This window comes from Cydia splendana, chromosome 9, assembly GCF_910591565.1.
Source record: "Cydia splendana chromosome 9, ilCydSple1.2, whole genome shotgun sequence".
NCBI lineage: Eukaryota > Metazoa > Arthropoda > Insecta > Lepidoptera > Tortricidae > Cydia > Cydia splendana.
In genome coordinates, this window is record NC_085968.1 from 993172 (window position 1) to 1018754 (window position 25583).

The window sequence follows — 25583 nt, forward strand, 5'->3', positions numbered from 1 at the left end:
TGGTCGCAAACCATAATTATACTAATTTTATCTATCTTAACTAGGAATTAATTGTCTTGAAATTTATGTTTATTTCATAGTCTTCTGTAGAAAAGACTTGAATTTCCACAGCATACTTAAGTGTCTAAAGTATAAGTGTGTTATGGAATGTGAACGAGTCACGTAATACTGACATTACTGTCGCCGGCTACCGTCTATGTGTGTAGGTGTGTCTATTGACAGCAAGTGCATATTGTTATCGCTTTGAAATATAAGTACTGTAAACTATAAAATCCAGCACAATTGAATGTCATTGCGCAGAACGCATTTTACAACTCTCTTACTAACGTTCATCACTATGCCGGCTCCTGTTATTATTTACTGACAGTAAATACACAGTGTTATCTTGAAATCTGTCTTGCAAACTATAAAATTGTTATTTAATTAGCTGTTGATAAAGTTAATGATACCTATCTACCTATATACAATAAATAAAAAAAAAACTTAAATACCTATATCTAAAATTAATTGATAAACTACAAAGCTAATTAAAATATATTATTTTAAACCTCCGCGAGCTGTACCGGGTGCAAAAGTGCCCATCACACTTGCCGCGTTACCACTTTGGACACAATATAATGTCACCGCGCAATGCTGCATTTTACAATTTCACTACTTATGCCGGCTACCGTTCATATCTTGACAGTAAATACAAATTGTTATCGTTGAAATGCAAGTACACTATAAAATCACAATAGAATGTCACCGCAAAGCTGCATTTTACCGGCCGGTTACAATCCGTTTTCCCAGCCTCGGCCCTTACGCAGCTTTTACTTGCGCAAGCGCTCTCGCTTAGCGAACTTTACAACAGTTTACCGTGATCGGGAACATCTTGCACCATCTGGAACTTATAGGTCAGACAGACATCTTGTGAATACTGGAATGTGATAAAATCTTTTTTAGGATTTAAATTTTGACTAAAATATATTTAATGTTGTCTTCGATTACCGCGATAGTTTCTCATGAAAAAAAAAGTAATAATAAAATATATTTTATAAAATAATTTCATAAAATATATTTTGAAATAAAACTATTGAAACGGATTATATCTTGATTATATCGCGTATATTGAAATCATACTACATCCCGACGTTTCGGATCCTTTACAGCGTTCGCACATTTTTGGTCAACGGGTGACTGAGAAAAAACTACACTGAGTAACGCTGAGTTTCATGAGTAACTATCGCGGTAACCGAAGACAATATTAAAATATATTTTATTGGTTTTCCAGAAGAATTATTTTTGTGACTTTACTATCATGTCATCTATTTTTAATCAACTATTTTAAAAACACCTACAGACGCATTTTAAATTACAGTGCACAATGGATTATAGGTATACAACGACTCTATGTTGTACCTATATAACAATATAGGTAGGTACCTGCCTATTATTTTGAGTTATACATACAAGGTGGGCAACACAATTTTTTTCACCTCTGGAGTTATTAGCGTCGATATGCCATGGTATACGCTTGCCAGCAAGGTACAAGGTACAAGGTTCTTTCATGTTTTATGTTTCTTTTTGTACAATAAAGTATTTTACTACTACTACTACTACTACAATGAACAATGCCAATCAATGTTGACTACCTATAGCATTTTTCAAACCCTTCGTACGCTGCTAGGAGTCATCTCCATAATTTTATAATCTAAAAATGTCAAGTGTCACAAAATTTTATTGAAGTGACAGCTATCAGCGTACCCTTCCAGTTTTAGAAATGCTATAAAACCACAGTTTTCTAAGGTTAGCTTTTATCAATCATTTGCTGGACTCTTTCCCGTGGCTTTTTAAATTAACATTCATAGAACTACTAAGAAACAGTTATTACTAAACAATGTATCATAACATAATAACGGAGTGTCATTACGACGCCTCCAAAAACGATTGCCAAACGTCACACGTTACGTGTCACAATTGACAGTTATCATACATATCATACCTTTAACAGACGTCAAAAACGTCACGAGCCTTGACACGGTAAAGTCAACGTTAAAACAATTGATGACTATGTAATTAAAGGTGTTACAATTTTAATTTTTAATTTACGACCGCCGTTGTTTAAATGAGAAGTAATTATTTCTTAATTTCACAGTTGTGGGCGAGTAATTATTGATTTAATGCGTTTTAATTGTGTAATAGTGTTGGAAAGGGTTAGTGTTGATTAGTTTCGAGTTGATTATACCGGCTACGTGCGAACACATTAAAGCTTAGTTTATGAAAGCATTTTCAATTACTTGTATTTAATTGAGTATTATTTTTGATTAAGTGCTTAGTATTTTTTGTAAGTTTTAAGTGCTTAGTATATTTACATAGAAATATCATACGTATAATTGTAAAGTCAATTATAAAACTTATAAAATATAGGTTATGTTATAGGAAAACTAGATCGATAGGTAGTCTACCTATATTTTATTATAATACTGAAAATCAACTTTAAATTATGCATAATAGTACGATACAAACTTAACATATTAATGTTTTTCTTGCTACGTCTGAGACCTCCCAAGAAGTTTTACTCAATGTAAAGCTTGTCCTGATATCTATGATCTTAGTATTCGCACTCAACGAATACTTCTATTTTATCTAGTTAATTATGTAAGTAAGTTAAGTATTCATTATTTATGTTAATCAAGTACTGGACATGTTTATGTGTGAACCTATCAATAGGAAATAACGGTTTTTATATTTTATTAAATATAAAAATCATAAAAGCTTCGAAAAATTGTCCAAATATTAACAAGATCTATTTTTCTTCTAGGTTGGAAAGCCAGATTAGGATTAGTGCTTACGTTTATCCTTGACATTAGGTAGCCGAACAAGTCTCGTGTTTCTTTAGCACCGATAATTCATTTGCTATATATTCATTTGGTAGAACGAGTTTTTCAAAAACCATTATTGGAACGAACATTTTGAAAATAGCATCCTGTAGATCGGCGGTCGGCAACCTGCGGCCCGCGGGCCGCATGCGGCTCGTGAAACTGTCACTTGCGGCCTGCGAGCCTCTCTGGCTATGTAATATTGAGAAACGACAATGTCTGATAAAGTCATAAATATTAACAAAGTGCGGCCCGCATCAACTTACTCATCGTTAACTACGCTACTAAAACTACGCAAAAAAAGGTTGCCGACCGCTGCTGTAGATGCTACTAGGTTCGGCTAGATAAGATTTGTGACACTTCTAAAGATACTACTCAGTATGCATATAGAAAAGGAAGATCAACTACCTCAGCAGCATTGCAGCTTACAAATGAAGTCATACGAACACTAGACAAGAGACAAAAAGTAGCCGCAATATTTTTAGATCTGTCAAAGGCCTTCGACAGTATTGATCATGAATTGTTATCACTAAAATTAAAAATGTATGGCATAAACGGATCTGAGTTGCAACTCATAGAGTCATTCTTAAATAACAGAGAACAGACCGTGGAAATTGAAATAGAGGGAAAGAAAATAAAATCAAAACCAAGAACTGTTCCAAATGCAGGAGTACCTCAAGGGTCAGCGCTAGGCAATACCCTATTTTTGCTGTTCATTAATGATCTTGCAGAACTAGACATAGATGGTAAATTTATAATATATGCAGATGACACTACTATAGTCGTAAAAGGTAACACCAATGAAATGATTATAGGAAAAATAAAATTAATAATGGATATTCTACATACGTGGTTTAACGATAATGGCCTTACTTTAAACTCGGACAAGACCCATGTTATGTTCTTTAACGGAAAGACTCCTATCAGTGATGAAGTAAAAATAGATCTCTCAAATGGTTCCTGCTTAAAAAGTTCGACTATGGTTAAAATGTTAGGCTTTACCATTGATCCTGCTATGACATGGAAGACTTATATAGATAATGTATGTGCTAAAATGGCAACTGGCGTTTACGCCCTTAAACAACTTCGCACAATTATTTCACGTAAGTGTCTCATTCAATCATATTACGCTTATGTACACTCTATTATGACATATGGTATAATACTGTGGGGAAACTCATCGGACCATGAGAGAGTACTGAAAATGCAAAAGCAGGCTATAAGAGTGATCATGAATGCTGGATACAAAGACACGTGCCGAGAGTTTTTCAAAACCCTTAAAATCATGACATCAGTGGCCCAATACATATATGAAACTATTATGTTTGTCAGGGAGAATATACACACGTTCAGAAAGAAAGGAGAATCGGAGCGCCCAAATCGTTATCCAAATGACCTCTGTATGAGCCCCCATAAAATCGCAATGGCAAAAAAAATGCCAGGAGTTATTGGTCGTAATTTATATAATAAATTACCCGAACATCTCAAAAAGGAATCAAGATTGACAGTGTTTCGTGCTCAAGTGAAAGACCTATTATTAAAAAATACTCTGTATAACTTAAATGAATTTAATGAAATGTGAATGTTACAAATTATGACATGCATGCATCTTAGTTTAATATTTCCTGACTAGTCGCACTTGTTAGTAGTATAGATATTGTGTACACGATGTATATCTTTAATGTACCTATTACCATGTGTGATGAATAAACTATTATCTATCTATCTATCTAGGGTGTTTGAAAAATATCCCAGCGACCAAATGAACATTTTGGCTAATTATAAACTTAAACATTGGCCAAACTATTTTCAGAAGCATTAGGAACATATAACCCTAAAAACATTCGAATTACAGAACTCGGATTGTCCATTCCTTTCATTCCTTTGATAGTAAAGGGGCCCACTGATTACCAGTCCGCCGGACGATATCGGACTGTCAGTTAAAAGCAAAATTTGACAGCTCCGAACAACTGACAGGCTGATATCGTCAGGCGAACTGGTAATCTGTGGGCCCCTTGTGCCCAATAGCCGGCCATACAACCGGTCCGGTCCGCTAAGTTACGTTATGTTATGTCAAACATTATACGGTGCATCGTGCACCGTTAGCCCTTACCGTCCTACCAGCTTTAAAAAGCGTTGTTTGATAGGAGTTTTAATGTGAGTTATTTCGTTTTAATAGTAAGTTGGTTTAGCCACAGGAAATGTGCCAAGTTATGTTCTGCTAGCGGGTAGAGATTTTCCCCTGCAATTAAATCCGTTGCATGAAAGTCAGGCTTATTTAAATGCTAGTCTAATTTGTTGTGTTTAATGAAAGTACGTATTTAGAGACCAAAGTAAGGGGTTAATTTTAAAAATATTAGCGATACTTGCATAACTTGCAATATTTAACTACCAGACATCGTAGACTTGAAATTTCGCTGTAGCGTAGATGAATTAAAGGAATTTAAAAAAATCTACAGACATTGATGCCTATTCAGATCTATCAACAGTGATATTTCTTACACCAGATATTACAAGAGATCAACAAAGTTTCATAATTATTATTATGAACCTTTGATAATTAAATTTGTCTTAATAGTCATAAATAATAATAATTTTAGCTGGAAATGGATAATAACTACAGATATAAATATAATGCAAAAAGCGAAATAGGCACACCATTTTGACCATTTACGATGACTGCCTATTTTTTTTTTACAGAATTCACCTATTGTAAATTATTATGACGATCAGTTTAAGTATAAGTAGGTATATTAAGATTGTGTATCTCTGACGCCTGTGACTTACACTGTGTCGTGACATGCCAAAACCGAACTAGACTGTATCGTGAGATGACCGTAGATAAAGTACGAACCGGGATATAACTGTTCCTATCATTACGTTGTTTATTTTAGGATTAGGTAACTTACGGCGGTTATAATCTCAAATTATTGAGAGTTATGTTTTCCACAGGAAAAGACGCCTGTTTTCTGGAAGTTTTTAAACCCAAATGCTTCTTTTTGATCTGTTAGAAAATGCTACAGAATATGTGACAATTATGTAGTGAACAGAAGAAAAGTGTTCGCCGGACCACGGCCACTCAAAATGGATCGAAAATTGTCCAGAAATATTCTAAACTAAAAATACGTGATCTATTTTCTATGTTATCATTCCACCATATGGGTGTACGTGTATACGGTTTATGGGTTTAAATTTATTCTAAACCTCAAATAACGTAAATTGTTCACTGTTCCAGCATATTGTCATATTTTAACTTACATAATTAGCTATATAGCTGATAACAGGGTGTCATCTATTGGGCATCAGTATGTCTCTAGAACTAAGACGTTTACCTTCTAATAAAATAGTGTAAAGCGTACAATACATACACTCATCACCCTTGAAAACGCACGTGTAAGCAGTAATTACGAATTTCTCGTTCGTGATCGCGGTGCGCATGCGACGTTTTTTCGCAACGTAAGCGATGGTCCAATCGCTTAACCGCACAACGCTGTGAACCAGTAATAATAATGTGCTATTCGACTACATACGGCCTGATTCTAATTTTAATAAACGGATCCGATCCATAATATATCGTATCAAGATAATTTTTTTGACTTTTATTAAAATTTGAATTAGGCCGCCACTCGTACTTGTAAAAGTAAAGAGGCCCACAGATTACCAGTTCGCCGGACGATTAAAATATTTTTATTTTTGTATTATTTATTTATTTATAAAGAAATAACTTATTAACCATAGGTATAATGTACCCATGTAACATGTTATGTTGAAATAAAGTGGCAATGTTATATATAAAAAAAAAAAAAAAAAAAAAAAAAAAAAAAAAAAAAAAAAAAAAAAAAAAAAAAAAAAGGTACATTCGTTAATTACTAACATGTCTCTAATTAGTAATTACTAACTCTTTCGTCGTATGCCGCTTTCAAAATGCCCCGTTTGCGGAGTGTAGGTACGTACTTGTACGAGAGACGTAAACCTTATTGTAATAAGGTTTAAATACGTATCTCTTGTGGTCATATCTTAACTTTGGATATGTAAAAAGTCTAATGTCAGAACATAATGTAACTCATCTCTAGGCCAGACTTATACTGGACACCCAGAGCACTAGACTCGGTAAGTTAGGTACAGCATGAAAGTTAGTACCTACATGCTCGTTGGCTTGTGCAACGCAACGGAGGTTGTAGAACTCGCGTTCTATTTCGCTGCCCGGGTTGATATGGAGGACGATTCCTAATCCAGGTTATCGAACGTTTTTAATACAGCCATTGAAGAAGTAAACTAAGCTGAGTTCTAACAAATTAAACTTGATATTATTTCATCTAAAGGAATGTAAAGGAATTGCCAATGGTTCATACGAGTGATTTGCAAAAAAAATTTACATAATTAAGCGTAATTAAAAGCAGTGATTAGTCTTAATTTAATTGATTCATTTGTGTTACGAAAATTAGCCGTGTAAATTGTATTGTGTTTAGTCCGTGGAGCTCACGACAAAAAAGTGTGATATACGGCAAATGATGATGATGGAATTTCCTTTTGCAGAGTTGCTCCTTTTGACTGACAGATTGATTTAGGAAGGGGAGCCAACCGGATTTTTGATTCAAAATTTTGACTTAAGGGGGGGGGCCCTCCGAAATTTGTAAAAAAAATTGTTTGGCTATGTGCGCAAGTTTGGTATCATTTTCGGGTAAATCAAGGATGCTAAATTCGTTTCTGATATTTAATTTATACGGTTTCATATACATAATTTGAAAAAAATAAAAAATAAAAAATTTCTATTTTATTTTTTTCCAAATAAAAGCCGATAGTTTTCTTATTTTAATATGCACACAAAAAACACTAAACCTATGTACATTTTTTTTGCAATTCACTCGTAACTCGTAATTTTGGTCTTGTGCGCATTCAAATCTTTGAATTAGTGTTTCTGCAAAATTATATTAAAGATACACAGCTTTGAGATTTTAATAGCCAGCATTTTAGTTCAGTCAGTATAGTTATTTTTAACGATTTTTTTCTAATTAGATCTAGAAGCATCGAATTATGGTAGATTTGTTTTATAATAGCAATACTTACATAATATTACGTGTAATGGTATTATATTAAGATAAGATAAGATAAGATAATATTTATTCATTTAAAACTTATGCTAATTTGATTGATACAATGGTAATTATACAATTTATACTTAAATACTAGTTCATTCATGGATTCAAGTTAAAATAGGTAAAGATCTCTGAAACTATTAAAGTAAACCTGTAAACGTTGTAGGTATAAGTACCTACTGGTATATAAGGCAGTGTGTAACATAATAAATAATGATGTCATTCGATTATCTAGCCAAAATTGTACATCAACTCCGACTTACAAATATTAAGACCAGTTACACATGTAATACCATATGGTACTCATATGGTATGGTATGTAATCTTAGTCCATAATGTCCATGAGACCATTAACATGTACTCACTAGCCGAAGGTGTGAATACCATAGAAGTGTGGCGTGGGAAGATGGAACTATGACCCAACCATTTTAGTCAAATGAGGCATTTGCATAGTATGAGACAATAGGCAAATATGAGGTAATGATTAGCTCTGTGTATGTTACTAGGATTAGAAGGGTTTTGGTGCAATGTTAAACTAAAATGAAATAGGTATCAAATGCTTTACTCTTAACGAGTTATTGATGCAGTGGTACCTCGTAATTTGCTGTGAATTAAAAAGTGCTGAATTGAATATTTATAATAAAGAAAACTGACAAGCTATAATTATTTATTTAAATTGGTGCTTAGGATTTTAGGCAATTTTTAATATACCGGTGTCATTATGATATCATAAATGAATTCGGCATCCCCGATTTATACGAAAACGATACCAAACTTGGCCTAGTAGCTTAAATGACATAGATATCAAGATCAAGTCGGTGGCTCCACTTCTTAAATCCATCCTTGGGTCCTAAGGACCAATCCTGCCAAAGAAAATCTCTTGTTCACGCAACGCCATATCCAACCCCTAGCACCTTCCGCTATTTCCGTTGCCGGGCGTCAGACCGTCAACATCTCCTGAAGATGCCTCGTAGAGAGGCGAAACACGTGTCGAGTATTGTTCTTTTGGTGGTGGTTTGTTATATTTATTTGCGTATATATTTTTGCGGTGGGAGGGTGGGTACATTAATTGCATGTAAAAAATACGCAATAACGGGTTAGCACTGATTGACTAGCACGTTATCTTTTCGCGGATTAGTGAAGTAATAATTTGGTTTTAATTAATATGGATTTCCGCAAAGTAACGCCTGATTCTATTCACAATTTTTAATATGTTATAAATTTGGATTTACAATATAATACCGATACGATCTTAAGGCATATAATTATATGCCTTAAGGCGCTCTTATACTCGAGTTTTACGTTTTCAAGGGGGTGAAGCAGACGCGTGGTAGAACGGGCAGGCGGGCGCCCCGCGCGGCGCACCGCACCATTCCCGCGCAGCACGTCTACGTCCTTATTCTGACGACATCGGTATTCTGAATTGTCAGTTCCGGGATTTTTTCCGGCAAATAATATTGAACAAGATTTATTAGCAAATTTGAATTTTGATGAGTACTTAATGAAATTAGTTAAAAATGGTAGGTAAGACGGTGAGTGTAAATAATTATTAATTATATACAATATGAGTGTATACCGCGACAAACTGAGAATCTAATCAAATGATACCAAATTAATATGAGACAAAAAATAGTACTTAGACATAAAAAATTTAATAGAGCTAGACCAAGAAAAGTCTGCAACGATTTTGATTTCACACGCAATGCAAGTGTTATTTTAAACGTCAAACTTCTATGAAATTATGAATAACACTTGAACTGCCTACGCTACCAAAAATGTTGCAGACTTGGTCTAACTCTAGCAGTCAATTTCGGGCAAGTAGGTAGTTAAAATAAGGAAGAATACTAGCAAAGTTAAGATAATTTGTGGGACTATTGAGTTATGCATAGCTCCAATAAGTAGATAAAATTAGCTATCTTCACAAAAAATAATTATAACTCTAACTGTAATTACTTACCTACTATTTTTCTCAATTTTGAATTGACGAGTAAAAGTCAAGTATTTAAAGATTGTAATGACAAAAAACACTTCTACTTCGACATTCGAGTTAGTTAATAGCTCAAGAAAATAAAAAAAAATCTGCGGAGAAAATTCGTATAATTTTGAAAATTGGCACAGTTATACCTTGTGGTGTCCAGATGACCATGCTTAGCGGGTGTGCTGAGGGTGTAGGGGGGAGGGGGGTAAAGGTACAGAAATAATCGATCTGAAAGAAAAAAAGTGTTTTCCCCTCTAGTTCCCCTAACTTTTTAACCATATTCCAAAAAATATGAAAAATCGTGAAAGTGCTTAGTATACTTTCAAGGAAAAATATAGCAAACCTGAACGCTCCAGCCGTTGTTGGGTTTTGCCACAGAATAATTAATAGTACTACCGTACAGAAAGGAAACTTCCTACAAAAACGAAGTTTGACAGCGGTTCAGGGTCGAATCATGCTGTCCCTTTGTAATATATGGCACTATCCCTTTCGGCTATTTAGGGTTGTCAAAAATCAAGTGATTATCTTATCTGTGGTCGTGCACGCAAAAGGAAGTCAAGTGGGGCCAACCCTAATAATTGCTCGGAGCAATGCTGAGCCGAGCGGAGCCGAGTTTGACCGAAGTCAGGAGTTTCGCACCCCTGGTTTTGCAATCACTCAATCAGACTATTTTGACGTACGGGTAAATGCGGAACCCATACTGATCTTGACCGTTTTTTTATGTTTCATGAGCAGGTCGCTAAGCTTGCTTATTCTAAACACAAAAAATGATTTATGATGAACAATTACGAAAAAACGACGTTTTCTTAATTCGTATTTTTTTGTCTCTTTGTTAAGTTCAACCTGTAGCTCCTAAAGAAATAACTGCTAGATATAAAAATCACATTTTTCTTCCTGATTTCGAGGGTGTCAATAACTCAATTTCGCAAAAATTGTCACTTATGGTTTTTTTCCTCAAGGCGGCAGAATTGTACTTACACTTATTTTCCTTAGAATGTAAATACCTAATCCAATTAAACACAAAACCATTATAGCCATTTTTCGACCACTTCCACAAAAACGCATGTAGGTATCTCGGAAACTAAAAGTGTTGAAATGGTTACCACCATACACTAAACACTCCCACATATTTGAATCCTGTATATCTATGTTTAAAAATTATTCAATCTGATTAATTTTATAGCCATTTAAAATATGTTTACACAATTTATCAATCGTGACTGAATTCCGGATTGGTTAGATGGGTGTGTGCCTTTGCTGCCCAACTTGTTATAAAATGACAATATGACGGACGAATGTCTGAAATGTCACCGTATTTAAGAATTATCTTGCTTTTCTTCGTAAGTATGTTGAAAAACATTGTGTGTAGAACATATTTGCATATTTATACTGTGATTACCCATTTTATGAAACGTCCGCTAAACTAGCATAGGTCCGACGCTGACAGTGGTCACGGGCGTACTGGCGTAAGGAATGGGCGCAAGGTATTGCCGCGTAGGGTGTAATTTAGTAGGTAAAATGTTGAATTCATCAAATGATGAATGAAAAAATTAACGTATCGATAAAAGGACAAGCAATAATGAAGATTTACTTAAAAGCTATCGACTGAAGTAAGTTTCATATACATTTTCGTCGTAGTACTTCTAACATAAGGAAATAAAGAAAGTGTTAGGCATGTTTTCAACTTAAGATTCTATCGAGAAAATAATGAGCCGTCGTGTTTCTGACAAGCAATAACGTAGTTCAAGGACTGAAGTTAGACATACTAGAAAATAATGCATGAAATCCTTGTAAAAGTCTGTAAATATGGTGACAAAAAAGCGCTTTTTACTACACACCGCGCCTTAAGATCAAAGTACAGCAGGATATCTCAGAGAAGCCCTTAGAATAAGTCTTGTAGCTTTTCCTTTGGTATTAATCTGTTTATATTTTTTATTCTATTGAAACATCTTAAACCTAAAACTCGCATACCCAATGGGCATTACCCAATCTTTTTACTACCCCCTGTCATAGGCTCAAATCCCAAGTTGTTCGTCATACCAAAATACCAAACTCAGCATACAACACGACCTCACTTAACATTTGTGCCTTACAACTATTTACCTCTCCAAAGTTCTGGTCACCATCTTGTACAAACGCATCTATTGTCTTTACACGCCATTCCGAGATTGTGGGTGAAGGCTATAAGCACACGCCGGAACAGCCAACACATTCGAATTTCGACATTAACATATTGGCATTAGATCTAATTCCATTTGACTTAAATCATTTGGTCCAAGATATCGTTCCAGTCTCAAAAAGTATTAATGATCTTTTGTGTCTTAGATTTAAGGTCCTATTTTGTTTGGTTTCGAGTATTTAAATTTAATTTTAAGTTGGTGTATCTGCCACTACAAGATTGCATGTAATTATTCCAATTGTTGGTCATCACGCAATACCTTAACGGATAACTACTAATTTATGACATTGAAATATCTTATCTTAATGCTAGTTATCATTCAAATTAATCGTAAATAGAAATTGAAAGATAACCTAAATATGGTTATATTAAATAGATATAATAAAATTAGTATTTTAGCAGTCAAATATTGAACTGAGATTGCCAGAAGCGAAATCTATGAATAATAAATTATAAATAAGAGGAAAATCTTGATTATGTATTTGATTATAAGTTGCGAGATTTTACGTTCTCGCCAAATCTGTTAATTAATCTATTAAATATGTTAAAGAAGGTGTGCTATAAAATAATATTAAGGTGTTTTCTGTAAATCGTAGATAAACAAATAACTTAGACATCATTTATTGGTAATAATGTATTACAGGCAGACATAGAAGTTTTTGAGGCAAAAACGAGTGTTTGAGAAAATGAAACATCGATAAATCTGGTTATCCATAAGTCATAGGTAGATTAATATTTAAAATATGTAACTTCTACTTGCTGTAGGTAAGCTACCGAGAAATTTCAATATTGCGAATCAATTACAAAGGGGTACATAATTTATTTATTACATATATTAAGTACTTAAAAAATTAAAACGTAAACTGTAGTATACAGTGCCAAAAGAAACCTACCAACATATCAAAAGAGAAGAAGATATCGAACGTGTTGTGTATTTCGCGATATTTTATTTTGCCACAAAAACTTCTGTCTGATTACAGGTCACAAATGCGGAGGCAATGAAATAAATTAAGTTACATAACCTATTAAATGATTAAATTTAATTAATTTGAAATTATGTGGAGGATTTTTAAATCCCAAGATCAAAAAATAGGCCTAGTAGATTCCAAGTCAAATCGTTCAAGTGATCGTTTGAAAGGTAACATTTTGATGACAAGTGCTGCAGTGTTGTAGCAGCAAACAAGGCAATTGGTTATGATAAAATTTTCTGAGATCGATTTAGCAAAACAAGTCTCAAAGAGTTAAAGAAAATCAGGCTATATTTATTTTTGAACATTTGAATCATGAGTAGGATTCCCATATAAATAATTATGCGTATTTATTTTTTATATTTAGTTCCTGATACATGTACAATCTATTCCAGGCACCCGTCGCACGACGACGCAGAGCAGCGTCAACGCGACACGAGACCAGCAGCTACACGCCGTGCTGGCCGCGCGTCGGCGACAGCTGCTCAACGGGCGGCTCGCGACCCACATCAACAACTTAGCCAACATTGCTAATAAGCCGCATAAGTAGGTGTTCATTGGGTTTCAGACTATTTATAGACTCACCTGTAAACACAACAACATGCACAGAGCAACTGCCTAAAGGGCCACATAAGTATTGATTTATAGGCTCTCTTTTGACAATAAGTGCTGTTAAGTCTACGACACGAGATCAACAGCTACACGCGGTACAGCCGACGCGTCGGCGGCAGCTACTCAACGGGCGCCTTGCATCAACAACTTATTAGCCAACATAGTTAGCCACATAAGTGAGTTCGGGTGCGTATCATAATGAATACGAACTTTTGATATAATTTCAATTTACAAACGTTCAAAACGTATACTAATCTTATGTATAATGCACTAAATCTATATTTTCAATTAGTATAATATAAAAATAATATAACATACAATATACATACCGCTGTTTGGTATAACATACAAATAAACTAATTACATTTAATATAAAATTCATTATGCATATAAATTAAAATAATGAATAACATCTCATATAAGTATCTGAACAAAACATCAGTAAAATTATTTGGATAGCTCAGTATTTCATAGGTCATCGAAACTAATTACTGTCAGAAAAGTAGGTTAGGTTAGGACTGTGACTCCCCAGAAAAAAAAACTGCTACCAGAAAAGTAGGTTAGGTTAGGTTAGAACTGTGACTCCCCAGAAAAAGAAACTGCTACCAGAAAAGTAGGTTAGGTTAGGTTAGAACTGTGACTCCCCAGAAAAAGAAACCGCTACCAGAAAAGTAGGTTAGGTTAGGTTAGAACTGTGACTCCCCAGAAAAAGAAACTGCTACCTGAAAAGTAGGTTAGGTTAGGTTAGAACTGTGACTCCCCAGAAAAAGAAACTGCTTCCAGAAAAGTAGGTTAGGTTAGGTTAGAACTGTGACCCCTCAGAGAAAGAAACTGCTACCATAAAAGTAGGTTAGGTTAGGTTAGAACTGTTACCCCACAGAAAAAGAAACTACTACCATATAAATAGGTTAGGTTAGGTTAGAACTGTGACCCCCCACAGAAAAAACTGCTACCAGAAAAGTAGGTTAGGTTGGGTTAGAGCTGTGACCCCTCAGAGAAAGAAACTGCTACCAGAAAAGTATTAGGTTAGGTTAGAACTGTTACCCCCCAGAAAAATAAAAGGTTAGGTTTATTGCGTGGTATTTGTTTTGTATATTATATTATTTCAACGTTATACCTTTTTATACTTATCATAAACGATATTATATGTAAAGTTCATTATACATTATAAAATTATAGAATTCATTGTTATACGTATCGCACGTTATACTTATTGCACGTTATGCCATTCAAAATTATACTAATTGAATTTATATATTCTGAGCAATATATTATAGGATTGTATACGTTCTATTACTTACCCAGTGAGTTCTCGGTCATCGCCATTTTCCTGCCAGATATCCCTAATACTACTACTACTAGTTACTCGTCCATGCTTGTTTGGGTAATCCAACCATGGCATGTTTGTTTCGGTTTCCAACTATCTAGAACTGTGACTCAAGGGGTGGAAATAAACATTGACCAATCTGATGGACAAATTGCAATTTATCATTTACTAGTACTTAAAAAGATGCTCTTCCTGTTTGGTCAAATGAATTTTCTAAAATATTTAAAATTAATTAATGAGTTTTAATAAATTAGTATAAATCTAATTCTGATATTTTTATTTTCCAGGAGTAACACAACATTCCTCCAGATAGAAGTCCGAGACTCAAACAGCTCCATAATCAAGAGGATAACGTTCGACAACTCAAGCAACGAAGCGGCTCCCAGCCTTCGGCTCACGACGACCGACGGCATACGGGAGATCAAACAAGATCTCAAACCCCATGAGATCAGACATCTGTTCGTGCCCAAAGTCTACCAGGAAAACCGAAGTCGAGCAGGTTTTCTAAACAACAGGAGAAATAAAACACAAGGGCCTTCCACAGAAAATGGAATAATATACGTTCCACCAGAAAAACTTGAAGGACTGGATAAAGAGGTAGATTTGGAGCCAGATGAAGAGTTTCAAGTTGATGAATCTAATCATGGTTTATATTTGCTCAACTATTCAGACACTGATAATGTCACACAAGTTCCAGTTTTAAATGAAACTGTTACTACGAATGAAGTTAATGTAAGCAGTACTGTTAAAATTGAAACGACAACACTTACGAGTAATGTTACTATTAACGTTTCAACAGAAGCACCAAATGTTCATGTACATAAAAAAGATGAACAAATTGAAGATATTATTGCTAATAGTACTGATATGAAAAACACAAAGCTTTTAAAACTGGAGAACGAAAAAGATAAAAGAAATGATACTCAGTTCATGTCAGAAGAAATTTATAATCATTTTAGACCACTTGAATCTGAATTACCAGTTGAAGACATGACGCCTTTTATTAATTTCGGCCAAAAGATAGCCGGTCAAATTATCAACGATAATCTAACAGACTCACCATCATTATCGGCATCAACCAAGTCGGTAAATTTCATCGTTGCTGCCCCGGAACGACGGAAGTTTAATTCTAGATATTCTGCCACTGAAAAGTATAAGAACACTAGTGTTGATGAAGAAGAGTTGAATGAAGAAATGGATGTCTCTGTAGTTAAGAATACAATTGAAAAGAATAAGATCAGAAACACTGTAAAAGGACCAGCTCCTCAGCGTCATGTGGGATTAGTTAATGCTTACAGAAAACATACTACGTCATCCACATCCAAGCCTCCAAATATTGCTCAACTTAATGTTACTGAACCGATAATAATAAATGTGACACCTAGTTCTGTAGACAAAAGCAGTAATACGACAAATACCACTGTCAATAAAGAAAATATCAATACAAATACCACTGTCAAAGAAAATGTTTCGAGTAAAACCAATGGAACTTTAATACCGAGGAATTACACAAGAAGTTACTATAATTTACGACGTCGCCCCGCTAGAGTCACAACAGTTTCAAGTACTGAGAACATATTACCCGTTGTAGTCGTAAACACAACAACAGAAAAAGCTTCAACGGTTTATACGGCTGTGGTTACTTCTGTGTCAATAACATCTTCCATGAAAGGGCAGAACAAAACTGACATCAAAGACGGTGACAATAGTACAGTTATCGAGACAATTGTGCCTAAGGAAAATGATACCACGCCAAAAGTCTTTCTCATCAATGTTACTGAGACAACGCCCATACCACCACCTTCTTCTAGGGTACCATATAAACACAGAATAAGAATACGAACAACAACTACGGAAAGTAGTGTCCAGTCCAGCCCAGCCGTTTATATGCATCGAGCATATGAAGACAATGACGTCACAACGAAAGTTTCAGATCTCAAAAACGAAGCGACAACTTCCAGGATATCTGAACGACTAGCCAATCTGTTTAGGCAAAATGAATATGAAAACAATAATAACGGAAGTACAATTAGACCGAAAAATATTCTAAGAAGACGAAGGCCAACGACAACTACTACTCCTGCTCCAGTATCTAGTATTCGACCTTCATTTTTGACTACAATTTCGACTACGACTGAGCTGCCAACAAGTCCCGTCACAACGGCGGACACTTCGACAGCTACTGAAACAAGTATACGACCATTGATAGTCACTTCAAGGACATCATCGCAATCTAGTTATAAACCAACAGTTACACCAGACACATCAACGGAAAAAGAAGAAAATATTACTTCAGTTGATTCGGTGGAAGATGGAAAAGCTACGTCTGATAATGAAGTAGTTATAGAACCTGAAAAGACGTATACAGCATCGTATGTCTTAGCTGGATTAGGTTTCCTGCCTGTGGCGGGTATAGTTGTATTTGTTTTAAGAAATATTTTAAATAAGAAGACCAAAGAGATAGAGACGGAGTACGAGGGTTACTTCGATGATGATGAGGTGAAGAAGGAGTCTCCTATAACGCCCGTGGCGCGGCCACCGCTGCCAATGCCGACCAAGCCGGACAATAAGTGGGAGTTCCCGAGAAACAAGTTGAGGCTACAAACTTTATTGGGTCAAGGGAACTTTGGACAGGTAAATATTTTGAACCTTTATAACAGCTTTTATAATACTTACTTGACTGGGAACATACTAAACACACATATAAAAGTAGAGGATCTGTGATCTATAGGTAGAATTCGCGAGCAAACTCAAGTTTGAAAATTTTCCAAAAACTGAATCCACAAAAAAATCCGTGAAATTATCAAACTTACAAAATTTCAGAAGCATCAGTTGAGAAAGGCGACCTGTAGTAGTAGAGGAGAACATCCAGATAGACGTAGGTATGAAAGCATTCTTGTCCAAGCTGAAACTGAGTTTGTTGCTCGCGCTTAAAAATAACACTAATTTATGATAGGCGCACTGGTCTGAGAGCTGGTACATTTCAGAGTGGGTATTTGAGGCAAGCTGAAAATTTGCCTCTTACTTCTTCTACCATACCCTAACTCAGAACTGTAGCTTGAGCAAGAGTAGCTTATTGTAGGTAGTTAGGTACACTATACATGTTTAGCCAACTCTACTTATTCGGCCTCATTATTGTTACCATACTCTACCTACCTATATATTTACCATAAATCCCCTCGTTCCAGGTATGGAAAGCCGAAGCCGACGACCTGAACGGCCACGACGGGCTGACGCGGCTGGTGGCCGTGAAGAGCATCAAGGAGTCCGCCTCGCAGAAGGAGAAGCAGGAGCTGCTGCACGAGATCTACATCATGCAGAAGATCGGGACGCATCCGAATGTCGTCACGCTGCTCGCTTGCTGCACTGAACATGGTAATTTGATGATTTCGCGGTTATGAAAATTAGGGTAGTTATCAAGATTGCAGGAATTCTCGTGGGAACAAATCGAATAGAAATGAAGTCACTTCGTAAGAAAATTTTGATATTATCTAAATATTAACCCATTTTCTCTGCTTTTAAATGTATTTTTTTAACGAGTTATGTTATGTGTTATGTGGATCCAGTGAGAAATAGACAGGAAAGCTGAATATTATGGATACTAGAATCGGTTACTGACCGAGGTTATAAATCCATTTGAGTGATAATAGGAAACTTGAAACACGAAAACTGAATGAGTATTTCAAAATAGTCAATACAAGTTTGACTCTAATATTTTGAAAAGCTTTATATTATTATGCCTCAAGAAATTTTTTAGACAATCATAGTTTTTGTTGTGATATAAGTGCAGTAGATATTCCTTTAACTTTTGAATCTGTCTCCTTCCAGAGCCCTACCTTCTCATAATGGAATACGTGATGTGCGGCAAGCTCCTCACATATCTGCGCGAGCGGCGCTCCAGACCCGACCGATTCAGCGGCAGCGGGGCGTTGACTTCACGAGATCTTACTGTGTTCGCCTACTGCGTGGCACGAGGGATGGACTATATCGCTTCTAAGGGGGTGAGTTTACCATTGAACTTGGAAGTGTTGTTAATCGTTGCTTTAGGATAAAATTCGTCTTATATCATTCTCGTGCACGGAATTAATTGCATGTGATTGGTTTTAGACTACTGAACCCAGGCTACAATTAATTTCCACGTGACTTTTTCCACCACTATTCTACTAAGCCTTCACTGTACTACAGCCTGTACTTTTCTCTGAACTATAGTTTATATTTCGTTAGGAAGCGGTTGTTGACAAAACTACATTTTACATCTCCGTGGTTAAAATGAAACCACCTTTTCTCGATTGAGATGATTGCGTCACCATACATGTGGGATAATAACTCATATATTTCTCGAATTGTAATTCCAGATTGTCCACCGCGACCTAGCCGCCCGCAACGTGCTGGTCGACCACAACAAGCTGTGCAAGATCGCCGACTTCGGCATGTCGCGCGCGGCCGGCGGCGCCTCACGTAATCGAGGGGCGTTACCTGTCAGATGGATGGCCCCTGAAGCGTTGCTGTACAATGTGTACAGTCATTCGACGGATGTGTGGGCTTTCGGGATTACGCTGTGGGAGATCGTCACGCTTGGTAAGTCTAGTAGTCTTAATGCCTACTTCATGTTTGATTCAGCCATATTTGGTAAAAAGTATAGAGCACATAATTTACAAATTGTAATTAGACGATTGTATAAAAATATAATGCCATCCAACAGTTGTGTCAGGGATTCTAGAACACATAACTATGTGGCCATGAATCAGAAGTATTAATAAATTATATTTTATAGGTTTACTGGTTTAAAATGGTCTTTTAACTGCTTAATAATATACTTTTCTCAAAAATGGACGGCAAAGTCGACTTTGCCGTTTAAAAAATAGGTTGCGAAGCGCGTAGTTTATGGTCAGTCAAAAATTAAAAAGTTAAAAACATTGCAGTCTCGATTTTGGGACTGCAATGTTGCATACAAATTCCATTATTTGTCGAGTTCCAAACTTTTTAAAAGTTGAAATGGCCATATCAAATGAAGGCACAGGCCCATTAAACAGCCAAACAGATGATTAGTACCGCGACTATTTAGCTGTCTCAAATAGGTTGGCGTATTTTCGGCAGAAAAATACACTTCTATTTTTTTATTAAAAAAATAAAAAGGCGTCAAAGCTAATTTTTTCAATTGTTTCTACTTTTTTCTGTGAAAATATATACGTAAGAAAGTTGCTTTTGTAAAATATTTCTATGATATTTATATTTCTTGCACCATTTTTGAGAAAAGCACTATATATGACTCGGCTGGAAGGCTACTTGCTGGCTTCGGATTCAATTAAACGGACTCCCAAGGTCGTCCGTTTAAAACGAATCCTCAGCCTGCAAGTAGCTACTTCCGAGCCTCGACAATAATGTACTATTAAATGTGTTTCCAGGTTCCACACCATACGCGGCGATGTCCGGGCGCGAGGTGCTGACGGCCGTGACGGAGGGCTACCGGCTCGAGCGCCCCCCGCACTGCAAGCCGCAGCTCTACCGCGCCATGCACTCCTGCTGGCACGCCGACCCCTCCCAGCGGCCCACTTTCGGGGCCCTTAAGTCACAACTAGCCGAGCTCCTAGACAATGAGCCGTCTGAAGGGAATTATGTGGACTTGGACTCGTTTTATCAGGAGTCGTCGGTGTACAGCGATCCCTCGGCCATTATACATGACGATGAGGGGCTGTCTGCGGAGTATGATCGGGAGAGACGATGTTTTAGAGAGTAAGTGTGGACAATTCAAAATTGCTATGGCGAATTTGGTTATCGTTAGCAAAATGTACCAGTTAGTACGAGTAAGTTCATGGTGATTATTGAACCGCATGAAAAATCAACCTTTTAACTTCGAATTTAGTCTTCACTGATGATATCCCGGGTGTGGCATGTAACAAGAGCAAAGAATTAAAACATCAGATTGTACTCCTCAAACCGTGACACTTTTGTTCAGAAACTTTTAAAAATTATGAAGTATTTAGACTCCCTATTTTTCATACAAAATAAATATTATCTGTAATCGACGCCATCGCTACGCCATATCATTGTGATTGACGTTGCTTGTCACGCCTTAATCATAACAAAATTCGCAATAAACTTCAAATCTAAACACTCAGAATAAACTTTAAAGTGTATTAAAAATCAAACCACAAATTATTTTTAAAAGTCGCTGAACGAATGTTGGTCAGTATGAGGAGTACAGCCTACAGTTGAATTTTTTGCTCATGTTACAGGCCACACCCGGTATTATCTTAATTAAAGCCATTATCTTGTTTCTACTTTTGCTATTTTCTCAAATCACACTTTCGCTTTTCAGGTATTTCAATTCAAAACGAATGCCAATAATCTTACTCATTTCCTTTCTATTTCTTCGTAGACTTACCAAAGGCCCCACGAAATACGACAACCACTTCAACTTCCGCGAAAGAAACGAAGATCTCCTTAACAAATTCGGGGGCACACCGAGAATGGGAGGTTTCGGCATCCGAGACGTCCCCTTCAACGACAGAAATTTCTCCGACGGCGAATTCAACGAGCGCACCTTCACCGACAAAAATTTCACCGATAAAAGCTTCACCGACAAAAATTTCACCGACACCAACTTCACCGAACGAAAGGAAAAACTGTCCACGTCGAGCTTCCACAAAGAACGGGAGGGCAGAGAGAGCAATTTGGTCAGTAGGAATAGTTTTAGTGGGTTCCCTAGGATAGGTACGAGGGATGGCCATTTTCAAATGATGCCTGATGGGAGGAATAAAAGGGTTTCGGAGTTTGAATGTGACATCTGAAGATACGGTATAGTCGAAGGAGAATTCAGAAATCAATCTGCAGCTGGTGCTTGTTTTATGAAATCTTGTAACTTGTTATACTTTTATTATAAAACAGGTGTCAGGTAGTTGGAAGGTGCTAATGAATTTTTTTAAAGCTTGCTTTAAAGCTACGATAACGATTTCATCGTTCTCCATAACTATAATTGAGTCAATGTAGAATGTCTTATTTCTGACTTTTACGCACTCGAATGAGTCTTTAGAAATTGACTGAATCTTTGTATTTCTAGTATCTTTAGGAAGGTTTAGTGACTTTGCCAAAAGTTTGCACTGATTTAATGTTTTTAACACATTTTTAGCACAAGTGTGGACTCGTGATAATTTTATTTTTAAGTTTCAATTTCAATTAAATTGGTTGAAATTATGTAACTTGAAATGTGTTGATTTTGTAAATAGATTAATTTATAGAATTTTGTATGTGTGTTTGTGTTAATTGGTGTTTTTTTGTAAATAAATTGTATAAATAAGAAGTTAGAATGACAAACAAAAGAACTGCATCTTATTTTGTAGATTTATATAAACACAGTGATTAAAATGTACGTTACTGTTTAAATGATAAAAGTATAAAAAATAAAAGAGTTATGTAAAATATTATTGCACTTATGTTAAAGTTGGATCACAACGGTGCTAAATATATTAGGTTTTCTTTTTAAGTAGATTTCTTTACAAAACGAATATGAAAACATCCAGTAACTGGTCAAGTCATTTACTTAAATATGTCGGCTACATATATTATAGCAATTAGTCAAACAAGAACAGTCAAAGAATTTAATTTCACTACCATTTTGTAATTTGTCACAGTGACAATCAATATGAAAGTCTCTAGAGACCTCGTAGTAGGTATTGTTACTGTAACAAGGTCCGAAATGCAACTGAATTTATATTCCTTGACCGTACCAACATGACAAAACTGAATGTACAGTGAAATTGTATCATTTCTGTGCCACTTTGTACCCGTCATGTGACAAGGCACAATGGCAAAAAAAAATTTCAAGAAAGTAGGCACCTAAAAACAAAATGTAAGGTATTCATGTAAATTCTTAATTATGTTATCATTTTGTCAAATATATATTTTCTTTTTTCGTTAAGTGACATTAGTTGCTATTACAAATTGTCGCCATATATTTTGACGTTTTAATATGACAAATAAAATAACGAATACAAAACTGGATATTCTGTAAGTTTTGCTATTCCAAGACTACTAAGAAACCTATTTAGTTATTACTGCTATATACCTACAGGCCATTAAAGATTTACATTCCATTTTTTTTTCACAATATTTTTATGTTATTCCTGCTCTGAATTATGAGCTCTTTTGATCCCAATAGGAGAAAAATCTGTCCCAAGATTTTAATTTCCATTCCGTTACCAACCTTATCCGTTACAACATTAGATTAGCTCGTGATTCTGAGCAGGTAGGTACAGCATAAAAATATAAATTTGAATTTAAAAAAAATGTTGTGTACTACTTAAAAAAAAATGGCCCATACATTTTAATGCTGTTGCCTGTAATGTTAAATTTTATAAAATGTTATCGTTCTCTTTTGAATCTCCGAGTACTTACGGGAATTAACACGATTGTATGTACAAGGGCGGATTGTATTTAGGTATACCATTTTTTTAGTTTACTATGATGTTTTTGAACCTATGATATATGTATTATTATCTTGTACGTTAATATTAAAGTTGGTTAAAAGATCATCATCGCGATAAGATCCTATAATATATTTGAAAACGTTTTTCTTAAGGATGTTGAAAAACAATAGTTACATCAATTATTCTTTGGGCACATGTAACAATATTGAAACGAGTAATATTATGTAACATGTTAAAGAGTACTCACCTATTTCCAACTAAATAAGGCCCTTAGTTAAATGACAAAAGGGTTTACAAATTATTTTCTCACTTTCGATTAACGATTGTCACCTTGAGGCTTATTCTGATGCTAACTACTGGTTATGAATTTGATATGATCTATCACATCTGACACATCATATCCATAACTATACTCTGGCACAGCTACTTTGTCAGTAGAAAAAGGCGATATAAAATAATGTAGGCGAGAAGGGTTGATCTCCCATAGAAAATTAAAACTTCGCGCCTTTTTGTCGCCTTGTCAGTAAAAGTTCTGTATGTTTGAAAACCATTTAGCCCTACAAGTGGCGGTCAACCCGTGAATGGTTGATGCGAAAACCAGTAAACTGTCATCCACCAGTGAGTGGTTAATGAGGTGTTGACGTATTTAGAGGTGAAATTGAACGCATTTAAGTATAGTTACGCTCTTCTAGCGCCCAAAATTAGGTAGCGAGTTAGAGAAGGATAGCATACCATAAGAAACACACAACACCATTCATTCGGGAGCGACCGCCTAGTCCGAGGTCAGTCTCGTTTTTTAAGAGGTTGTTTTGTAAAATAAATTGTATCTTAGGTCACTTTTATTGATTTAATCTTAAAGATAAAATTCTTCCTTTGATAATTAAATAGCAATTACCTCCAATAATCAATTAGTTTTATGGTGGTAGTCATTTTTAACAAGGAAGCTGGAAAACTGTCATTCTTCCGGAGTTTGATTACGTCTGGCCAAATGTATAAACATTAGAATAATTTAATTGCTATATTCAAATAGCCTATATAACGCTGATTCTAACAATATGTGATTTAATATACTTTCAAACATAGAAAAGCTTAAATCGACGATTTTGTAAAATTTTCTTAATCTGCGCTGACCACCCACCGGGGCCCCGCCACTTGACTACTTTTCGCGTATTCGCTGGCGCCACTTGAAGGGATATTATAATCAGCTGTTACAGTCAGAATAAACCTCGGCTTTGTCGTCTGTGATGACCCGTTGATGTCGTTTACATAATTATGAAAATACTCGTAATTTAGACATAAACGCGTCCTTATACTCGTGTTAGTGTCCCGTGGTACTTACATAGTTCATCTAGCTAAAATTCAAGGATTGTATTACTTAGCGCCACTTGCACCATCCCACTAACCCGGCGTTAACCCGTTAAACCTGGAGTCGCCATGGTTACCAGTACAATTTGACACTGAGTTAACGGTTTAAAAGGTTAACCCCGGTTAGTGGGATGGTGCAAGTACTAAGATGGTGTAAAGTCTAAGATAAATTCGTGCTTTAAGTTTGACTGCTAATGTAGATGGTCCTGTAGGTCTCCGTAGCAATTACCGTCGCTGTGTACATCTGCAACACCAGAGAGATTGCAGTTGCAATGTTGCGGCCTTTTAAGAATAAGAATTGTTTATTAGCACAAAAATAAGACTAAAATTCATTTAGAACAACAGAAAATAAATATTTGTGCTAAAAGATCCTCACGCAGCTTTATATCACGTTGTGTATCGTAGGATACACAACGTGACGCTGATTGACGCTTTAACCTCTAGCCGCCCAGAGGCCTATAAAAAGGTAATATTATGTAACGTTCCATTCTAATTTGAATCTTTATTTTGACAAATCAAAATTGCATTTTTCTTGGCAAGTTTTGACGTCTGGGCGGCTAGAGCTTACACGCTCTTTTTTTTTAAGTTAAAGCCGGAGCGTGTGTTGCATCGTTTTCTATGGAAAGCGTCACGTGATTGCCTGTCATGCCATAGAAAAGTAAGCGCCGGAAGCTCCGGTCTGGACACGGCCCGGTCTAACGTGAGTCATTCTTAAAAGGTTTCGGTCCGGAAATACCGCGGGCGACAGTTAATAACACAGTTTAGCTGTGCAAG

General features: G+C 35.8%; 1 protein-coding gene across 1 annotated transcript in view; it reads left to right on the forward strand.

Annotated features, from left to right (window-relative positions):
• The window catches only part of LOC134793351 (uncharacterized), a 170539-nt gene extending 147995 nt beyond the window's left edge, over nucleotides 1-22544 (forward strand). Inside the window, exons 2-8 of the mRNA XM_063764905.1 lie at nucleotides 13475-13625; nucleotides 15306-17652; nucleotides 18207-18393; nucleotides 18847-19019; nucleotides 19374-19596; nucleotides 20424-20751; nucleotides 21398-22544. Coding sequence (XP_063620975.1) covers nucleotides 13475-13625; nucleotides 15306-17652; nucleotides 18207-18393; nucleotides 18847-19019; nucleotides 19374-19596; nucleotides 20424-20751; nucleotides 21398-21809 — 3821 coding nt within the window. The 3' untranslated portion in view covers nucleotides 21810-22544. The remainder of the gene's footprint in view (nucleotides 1-13474; nucleotides 13626-15305; nucleotides 17653-18206; nucleotides 18394-18846; nucleotides 19020-19373; nucleotides 19597-20423; nucleotides 20752-21397) is intronic.
• The last annotated feature ends 3039 nt before the right edge of the window (nucleotides 22545-25583 follow it).